The following is a 10,272-nucleotide window of genomic DNA, read 5'->3' as shown; positions in this document are numbered from 1 at the left end:
CTTCAATAAGTGGTGCTGGGAAAATTGGATAGCTACATATAGAAGAATGGAATGGACCATTCCCTTACACCATACACAAAGATAAACTCAAAATGGATGAAAGACCTCAGTGTGAGACAGGAATCCATCAAAATCCTAGAGGAGGATGTAGGCAGTAACCTCTTTGACATTGGCCACAGTAACTTCTTTCAAGACACGTCTCCAAAGGCAAGTGAAACAAAAGCAAAAATGAACTTTTGGGATTTTGTCAAGATAAAAAGCTTCTGCACAGCAAAGGAAACAGTCAACAAAACTAAGAGGCAGCCCACAGAATAGGAGAAGATATTTGCAAATGACATTACAGATAAAGGGCTGATATCCAAGATCTATAAAGAACTTCTCAAACTCAACACTCAAAAAACTAATAATCCAGTCAAAAAATGGGCAGAAGACATGAACAGACACTTCTCCAAAAAAGGCATACAAATGGCTAACAGACACATGAAAAAATGCTCAACATCACTAGCCATCTGGAAAATACAAATCAGAACCACAATGAGATACCACCTTTCACCAGTTAGAATGGCAAAAATTAACAAAACAGGAAACAACAAATGTTGGTGAGGATGTGGAGAAAGGGTACCCTCTTACACTGTTGGTGGGAATGCAAGCTGGTACAGCCACTCTGGAAAACAGTATGGAGGTTCCTCAAGATGTTAAGAATAGAGCTACCCTACAACCCAGCAATTGCACTACTAGGTATTTACCCCAAAGATACAGTCGTAGTGAAAAGAAGGGACACGTGAACCCCAATGTTCATAGCAGCAATGTCCACAATAGCCAAACTGTGGAAGGAGCCGAGATGCCCTTCAACAGATGAATGGATAAAGAAGATGTGGTACATATACACAATGGAATATTATTCAGCCGTCAGAAACAAAATACCCACCATTTGCATCGACATGGATAGAACTGGAGGGGATTATGTTAAGTAAGTCAAGCAGAGAAAGACAATTATCATATGGTTTCACTCATATGTGGAACATAAGCAACAGCACGGAGGACCATAGGGGAAGGGAGGGAAATCCAAAGGGGAAGAAATCAGAGAGGGAGATGAACCATGAGAGACTATGGACACCGAGAAACAATCTGGGGGTTTCAGAGGGAGGAGTGTGGGGGGGAGGGGGCGACAGGGTGATAGGTATTGAGGAGGGCACGTGCTGTGATAAGCACTGGGTGTTATACTTAACTAATGAATCACTGAACACTACATCAAAAACTAATTATGTACTATACAGTGGCTAACTGAACATTAAAAAAAAAAATTGCTTCGACAAGTATGAAATAATGGATTTAATCTTTAAAATTCTTCCTCTCAAAAGTTTTTCAATCAGAAGATAAAAAGAAAATTTGTCCAGTGCTGATTTGTTCTCAGTACTGACTTCCTTATAACAGCCAAAAATATCAAGAATAAAAATGAACCAACAATGTTTATGTTTACAAATAAAGTAGCCAGAGAAGAAATAGGTTATCATGCTATCATTATTCCACACAGAATCTGATAGAAGGAACTATGAAGAAATTAGGAAACCAACGTTCCATTTTGCTTAAAAAAGAGAAACTGATCATTTGCTGTAACAGCAACTTTAAATGCAGTGATTTTTGTTTGTGTATAAAACATTTTCAAGAACAGCTTTTCAAAAAATTATTTAAATAGAAAAAGGTTAACACAAGCAGCTACAATTGGCCAAATGTTTTATAATGTTACCATGGTATATCCAAACCCAATAAAAAGAAGTTTCAAGTTAAGATTCAAGGGAAAGTAGTGGGAAATGTAAATGGAATTCTGTGGATATTAAGGATTTTAAATTATTAAAGAACTGTACCAAAATGATTATTTAATTTATAAATTTTGTAATAGATAAAGAAAAAATGTTTTAACAATTATTTGATATGTCTTTCCTTTTAGGAAAAGACAAATTTCTCTTTACAAGCCAGGTATTATCTTACAATTAAGTGATTTTGGTAATGATAACAAAAGTGATATTTCACTTTTAAATTAATCCCAAATATTGTCCCACTATTTCATAAACTACACAGCTGATGCCTACTGCGGGAAGCACCTTTATGATGTTTGGGGTGAGACCCCTGAAAAATCCCCTTTTTCCTTCATTGTTAAATATCTCTTGAATGAGATGAATCATAGAAGTTGTTGTTCCTTTTTCTTCCAGTGCTATAAATTGAAAAAAAATCAGTGTAATTCAATATTTAATCTTTGTACATTAAGATAGTCCAACGATTAATGAGAATTACGGAGGCTAAAATTACTTTAGAATATTCCTCTCTCCCTACTTATAGAATGGTCTTGTGCTGTCCAATATAGTAACCACTAGACACTTGTGTCTATTTAAATTTAAATTAAGTAAAACTAAAAATTCAGTTTCTTAGTTGAATTAGTAACATTTCAAGTGTCCGATAGCCATGTGTCACTATTGGCTACCATACTGGACAACACAGATATAAAATATTTCCATCATCGCAAGTTCTACTGGACAATACTTGAAAGTCTTTCATAAGGGACATCAAAGGAGAATTTGGAATTGGGTATGACCCAAATACTTCGATAGGGCAATTAATGGGTAATGGGATAGATACAGAGATGCCCCACCTGGATTGCAATATAAATTAAATCCGAAAATCTTACTAAAAAGAGGAGAAAATGTAAAAGAATATCACCACATGACTCCTTAAATAATTTACTGAGGAAGATAATAATAGAATTATGTAAGGTTTTTTTTCCTATTCTTGAAAAGTGATAAAGGTATTTTCTTAAAATCTAAATTTCTAACATTTCACTTGAGAGAACAAAACAGATACCCTCCCTTCTGCTTAATATCTCTTTGCTAGGGGGATTGCAATACAAATTCAATTCCACAAATGTATTAACTTCCTGATGCAGAATATAACGAGAGCAGAACTAGGGGCGAAACTGCATGTTCATATTGAGTAACTGTTGACTTAATTTGAAGAAAGCAAAATCTTTTCTATTGCTCGTCATAGTACTTCCTAATTATAAACTCCTTAAAGAGATCATTCGTAACTGAAGGAAATGTGGAAAGTCCCAAACAGAACTTTGGAGAAGAAATAAAATCTAAAATTAACAAAAGGCTCTATAATAAAACAATAAATTCAAGATGCGTGCCTTAAAAATCAGAGTCTGCTTTTGATTTATCAATTCTCCAGTTTTTCTGTTTTTTTACATCGTTAATTTCTACTTATTTAAAACAACCTAGTTATTTTAAACTGTTTTTAACTTAATTTTTATTAGTACTTCATTAAAGTTATTCTTAATCACTTTTTAACTGATTACTTCATTAAAAAAATAAAATAAAAAAACTCACCTTGAACCTGCATGCGAGTTCTGATAAGGGTCAGAGGGAAGGTGGCTATCTGAGCACACGTGTGAGACAATGTACTACATCCCAGCAAAATTATTATCCCAGGGTCTACAGACTCTGCCGCATGATGTTCTAGCCAATAATTCTTCAACAGCTGGCAGAGAAGATAGTAGTAAGTATCCTTTAAACACTATGCAAGTCTAAGTAGACTGAAGTTCACTGCTCATTCAATTTCAATAAACGTATTGAGTAGCTTCTTGATTCAAGAATTACACTGAGCATTATCATAGATGTTCTCTCATTTAATCCCTACAGAAACTTGACAAATCCATACTGTCATCTCCACTTTATAAATTTTATAAATGAGGAACTAATTCAGAGAAACTAAGTTATCAAGTCACAACACTGATAAATAAGAGTCAAGCTTAATGGCTTTGTTTTAGTAACTGTTCTCTCCAAAATCTTTATGGAGGATTGGTCCTACTCCGTGTACAGAGGAGGTTATCCACCTACTGTCCTATCAGGGACAGGGCACACAGATGTTTTCTCCAAAAAATGTATTCAGACGGGGCGCCTGGGTGTCTCAGTCGTTAAGCGTCTGCCTTCGGCTCAGGTCATGGTCCCAGGGTCCTGGGATCGAGCCCTGCATCGGGCTCCCTGCTCATTGGGGAGCCTGCTTCTCCCTCTCACACTCCCCCTACTTGTGCGCTCTCTCTCTCTCTCTCTGGCACACGCACTGTGTCTCTCTCTGTCAAATAAATAAATAAAATCTTTAAAAAAAATGTATTCAGACAACCTCAGTTTGAGTTCTCCTATGTTTTGCATCTCTTGTTGTGCTTTTGTTTAGTTTGGTTTTGTTTGTTCTATTTTGCCTAGTTGTTTTGGTTTGTAATGACATTCAAAGACCCAAGCAAAATTCTGGAGATTCTCAGAGGGATTAACAGAATAATGTAGAGAAGACTGCATAATCCACTCTAGGTTAACAAAACCACATTTTCTGAACTTTTAAGAGAGATTGATCTTTCCAAATTTGCTTTTCCTTGAATAAAAGTGGCTAGAGGAAATTATTTTAAAATAGTGGGTTTAAAAGATCACTAAGTGCTTTTAGAACTGTTCATTTATCAAAAGATACAGCTTTACCATTATATATTGAGGCAATTACTATGAAATACATAATTTGATGCTTTTGAAAAAATATATTTCAAAATGTCTTTACTCAGTGCATTCATTAGTCATGCAACAAAAAAAAAAAAAAGAGAAATGTGTAATGTCACTCTTACTCTGGTAAGAAAGCAAAAGATACCGAACTGCAGAAATAAAAGAATGGAGGGAACCCAACATAAACAGCAGCAATGAATTTATTTTAATAAGACCACAGAAGCAGGCAAAAAAGGAGAAAAGAAATACATACTATATTATTCAATACTTTAAACATCTATAAAAAATATATGCATTTTTAAGTGCTAAACAAAATTGGCTATCTTTCATAGGACTGTGGTACCACTTGCCAAAAACACCATTGGGCCTGTGGCTGGAGAGCTGTCCTTCTTGCACTGAGAATGAATTTGAGTGATACTAGTCACATACTCTCACCTGGTTCTTATGACCAAATGGTATATATTGTTACAATAGTCTGCCTAAAACATATGATCATAAAAATGAAATGATTGGCGAGAAGGGGAATAACTTGGAATCCTGCCTGATCAACAAGCACTACACTATTAGGATATTTGCCCTGTCTCCATGCTGCTTCTCCCCCAGTAGCCCCCAAGGACTCCTCCCCTCAATTCTCATTTTCACAACTGGGCGATAACATCTCAGCTTTCTCAATCTTAAATGTACATCAGATTTTTCTAGAGAGTAAAAAACCTAAATCCCAGGCCTCCTCCCAGAATAATTAAATCAGAATCTCTTGGGTGTATCCCAAGAATCTTTTTTTTTTAAAGATTTATTTATTTATTATTTTAGAGAGAGAGAGAGAGTGAGCATGCATGCAAGGTGGGGAGGGGAAGAGGGAGAGGTAGCCCAAGAGTCTTATTTTTTAAAGATCTACATACAGGTGATTCTGATATCCATCCAGAGTTGAGAACCACTATATCAGCATTTAAGTTTATAAATATTATCAGTAAAACCTAATTCACAAAAAACACCAAACAAAAAGTTACCATTAGAATACTAGACAACTAAGATTATAAAATGAAAAACCAAATAAAACCATTCAACTCAACCAAACTTCTTGGTCAGAAACTACTTCATGTAAAATCATTTACAACTAGATTTTTAGAATGAAGACTATTTTAGAATGAAGACTATTTTTAAATCTAACACATAATGTCATATTATGAGAATAAACTCACCTCATAAACAGCAAAATCTATGCCTGCATAAGGTAGAACACCTAGCAAGTTAGGAATATAACCTTTGAAAAATGTTCTAACACCTTCTTGTTTCAGAAGCTTCTTGCCACAATCAATGAACCCTGAATACTCTCCAGTTTTACCTAGAGCCAGTCTGGTCTTTAGAACCTAAATGTGAAGAATATTATAAAAATATATTGATCAGATTCACTCAACTCATCTAGGAATACACTAAACTCCATTATATACAATGCTTACTAATTATCATAGAAATCAAAAAAGAAAGCAATCTTAAATAAAATTTTAGCTTCTCCCTAATTGGCTTTTAACTATAAACAGCTAACACAGTACAGTTTTTACAAATTATTTAAACAGGAAAATGTAATTAATCACTGTGGTTTTGATTGATAACATCTGCTCAAACTCATTTAATGTGCTATAAGGCAACATATTCTAAAACAAACTCATCTGAGATAACATTACTGCTTCAAAATAAAGCAACTACAGCCAAATTCCAAGTTAAAAAAAAGATATATATATATACATATATATATATATATACACATATATATATATGGTCATGTTAAAGTGAAGAAGCAATATGAAAATAACATTCTGTATATACTTAAAATACATACTGTGGGAACTATTCTAACAGTGAGGTGGATAAACTATAAGCATTTAATATGATGAAACATGCTCATGAAATAGTAACATAACAGGAACTATAAGGCAATAGTAGACTTCAGTAGTCTGTCTGTGATCAACATTTCTGTGCAATAGAACCTCACTCCTTGTCCTATTAATTTCCATTAATTTAACTTAAGGGAGTCCTATAAATACTTGGAGAAATGGCTCTCCAAAACGGCCAAGACCAAAAAAAAAAGGCATGAACTTTTTCTTGATTGGGCAAACTGTGTATCTTGATGGAGCTGCCTCTGAGTCATCAGTTGGAAGGCTTTGTTTTAAGAACTTCTCTGCAGCACCCCACACTTTGGATAATCCTATTCTCAAAACTCTCTGCCCTCCCCAGGGCAGTGTACTCAACTCCCTTCTTACCCAAGTAAATCTTTTCTGTCTGCTTCCCTGGCAGGTTTTTTTCCCACTTACTCCCTAAATTAAGGTCTTCTCAAAAATTTTCTTCTCAGTATTAAAAAACAAAACAAAACAAACAAACAAACAGAAAAACCCCTACTTTTTTTCTAAGTAATCTCATGACTTTAACTAGCACTTCTTTGCAGATGACACATCAAGACTTGAAACCTCTCAAATCTCAGTATCACATTTGCAACTGCCTGCTGAAAATCATAACTTGGTTGTCCACCAACAAGTCAAATTAAATACGTACAAACCTGAACTCCTCATCCTCTCACAGTCTGGGCCACTCCCACCACTCTCGAACTCTGTTAGAGATGTAACTCTGACGTAACTCTCCTCAACACTCAGGCACACAACCCAGACAGAACTTCACCTCCTTCCTTTCCCTCTCTCCTACTTTCCATTTCTCAGGCTGTCAGTTCTCAAGACAGCTTTAACAGGAGTCAGGTTCCTCTGGTCAGTGTCATATTTCAAGCCTTTACTATCACTTCCCTGAGTGACGGCAATCTCTTGTATGTAGTCATCTCATTTCTCTAGTCCCTCTCACTCTAAAAGACTTTACCAAGATTATATTTCAGGCTCCAAAGTGTTTAATGGCTTCTTATTTTTTTAAGAAATTGAAATTATATTTCTTACACTGCATTCAAGAGCCTTTCTGATCTGGCCCCAACCCATTATTCATGGTATTATCCAATCCGAACCTAAATATCTGCTCTTTTGCCTCCATTCCTTTGCTTAAGTCATTATTTCCACCTAAAATGCCTTTCTTCATTATCTCTAAATGTCCAAAATCTAAGCCAAACTCACATATTTTATTTATGTCTTTCATGAAACCCCTAACTGGCAATAATTTCTCCCCTCTGAATTTCCATAGCACTTCATATTGACCTCTCTTCTAGAATTTATATTTTCTATTTTGGATCATCATTATTGATGTACATGTTTTATCTCCCCATCTGAACTATAAGTTTCATGACCAAAATGCCTATTTGATTTGTCTCTGCATCTAGAAATACCTTAAACTTAGTGGTTGTGCAATACAGATTTGATTTGATTAATGATTAAATGATTCTATCAATCAAGCAAGCAAGCAATGATTTTTTTTACCTTCTTGATACACCTACAATACTACTTTGATCCTAAATAAACAAACAAACAAAAGAAAACATGTACTAGGGCCAACTAACTCTTGGTATAAGATTTAAATCCTGTAGCTATAAAGCTGTTTATTGTACAAAATCCTGATCTCCTTTCATTTACTTTAAAAGTTATAATTTGTGGGGCACCTGGGTGGCTCAGTAAGTTGGGCATCCAATTCTTGATTTTGGCTCAGGTCATGATCTCAGGGTTGTGAGATCGATCCCAGAGTGAAGTCCAAATCAGCGGGGAATCTGCTTCTCTCCTTCTCCCTCTCCCTCTGCCCTTCCCCTTGCTATCCCCCACCCTGGTTTGCACACACACACTCTCTCACTCTCTCTCAAATAAATAAATATTTTTACAAAGTTATACTTTGTATTGAAAGCATTACTTTACTTAAAATTTTATAATAATACATACCTCCATGGGGTAAATACAGGTCTGGGCAGTTGCACCAGCCAATGAGCCAGATATAAATCTCTCAATAATTCCTACATTAGCACCATCAAAACTAAGCCATTTCTTATACTGTATAAATAAAAGTATTGAAATGTATAATATTACTGAAATAGAATGTTTTTAGAAAAATATTATTTTTTCTAAGTTTATAACATTAATTAGTAGTATAACATTATTTGAAAAAGTATTCCAGACACCTGACATTAGCATCTAGAGGAATACTTGATTTTAATTTTTATGCAATTAGTTGTCTAAGATAATAAGTAAGACTTCTCTATTCAGCCTCCTCTTTCCTTCCCCCCCCCCAGAATGAGTTAGCAACATTAAATCACTTAAGCATACTCATGAATGTACTATTTCATAAAGAGCATGCAAATGACAAAAAGGAGGCAGGGACTGTATCTGCTATCTCTTTTTCACTGCCTGCCTTACATAAGCACAGTACTTAAAATTATTTGGTTACAGGATAATCCAGAACTTAATATTATTTGTTTACAAGGTAATCAAGAATAGTAAAAATGTGAGAGGCTCTTTCCCTTACAAGGAACAAGGGGTTACTCTGGTTAGCTTAAGTAGCAGAGAAGTTATTGCAATAACACATGTAGAAATAAGGAAACAAATATCAGCATAAAGGTCAGGCTTCACAGGAACTAAAGTAAGTTTCATGGAGATTGAAATTGGAAACTCACTTAGGATCCAAGAGAGCCTTAGCAAACTGATTATCTTGTTACCTCCTAGGCAAGATGTTTTCCTGTTTGCCTTTTCTAGAGGCCTATCATCAATATAATTCAGCTATTCTCTATAAACTAACTCTAGTTCTCAAATCAGTAACTCCCCATCAAAAAGTGTGATTGATTCAGTTAATATGAGAGACTGCTAGATGTTCATGTACCCACTATCTTCTTTCTTTTAGTAACAGAGCTGACACAGCTGCAAACCACATTTCCCTCTTCTTTCTCGCAGCTAGGTTGTGTGGCTAAGTGACTAATTCTGGCCAATGAGATATGAAGGGAAGTTGAGTATGCAAATTCTGACATCTCCTTAAAGAGGCCTGTCCCGGACTCCTCTTCCCTCCATCTGAGAAATGGCAACGATGGAAGCAACCTCTGAAGCCATGTAGCTGTACCGCTAGCCCTGGACCACTGGCCTCTATCTCATTTAAGCTACTGTATTTTGGAATCTGTTTGTCTTAACAGCTTAGGATGAACCCCAACAAGAACAGGAAGTGGTTACTAGATGTAGGGTACTACCATAACTAAAACCTAAAATATGTGACACTGGCTTTATTGTTAGGACACAGATATTGCAGTCTGAGAAGATGATGATCTTTCATTATCAAATGCTTGATAAAACTGCCTGCTGTGATAATTTGGAAGGTAGATCGTGTGCTTTTTGAGCCTGAAGTTCTAGGAAAACTGATTGTAAAATCTCAGAATGTTGGTCAGTGTTGCCCACTCCTTGCTGCTTTTAGCAAGATCTATTAACACATGACCTAATGCATCTCTCAGCTTTTCAGCCTTAGGGCCTTCTCCAAAGCCAATTTGCAAGCAGAAATGGATGGAAATGGAGCTCTGCTAAGGGAGTTTTCTTAGCCTGGTTTGGTAGTCAAGAATGGCGGGCTTCCAAGTAGGAAAAGCCACCTGTTCTGTACCCCGACAGAAGGAAATTAGATGTCCTAAAGAGCTTGCCTAGCTGCCAAAATCAGATTAGGGGTGTTGTCATCCAATTTCAGCCTACTGTTTCATTTGACATCAATGTAGCCCACTATAAAAATGAGAGAGAAGGGGAATGACTAAGCACAGGAACTGGAAAATAAAACATCAGAGAAGAGATTTTTAGATATG

At 35.7% G+C, this 10,272-nt stretch overlaps 1 protein-coding gene across 1 annotated transcript in view; it reads right to left on the bottom strand.

The window, feature by feature from the left end:
• Positions 1-2,033: 2,033 nt before the first annotated feature.
• The window catches only part of LOC116639563 (calcium-binding mitochondrial carrier protein SCaMC-1-like), a 50,863-nt gene continuing 42,624 nt past the window's right edge, over positions 2,034-10,272 (bottom strand). Inside the window, exons 7-10 of the mRNA XM_032416087.1 lie at positions 8,390-8,497; positions 5,735-5,902; positions 3,381-3,531; positions 2,034-2,212 (exon numbers count right to left, since the gene is read on the bottom strand). Of these exons, the coding sequence (XP_032271978.1) occupies positions 2,034-2,212; positions 3,381-3,531; positions 5,735-5,902; positions 8,390-8,497 (606 nt within the window). The remainder of the gene's footprint in view (positions 2,213-3,380; positions 3,532-5,734; positions 5,903-8,389; positions 8,498-10,272) is intronic.

Source organism: Phoca vitulina, unplaced genomic scaffold (assembly GCF_004348235.1).
Source record: "Phoca vitulina isolate PV1807 unplaced genomic scaffold, GSC_HSeal_1.0 scaffold2, whole genome shotgun sequence".
Lineage (NCBI taxonomy): Eukaryota > Metazoa > Chordata > Mammalia > Carnivora > Phocidae > Phoca > Phoca vitulina.
The sequence above is the reverse complement of the archived record's forward strand: the minus strand, read 5'-3'. Positions and strand labels throughout refer to the sequence as shown.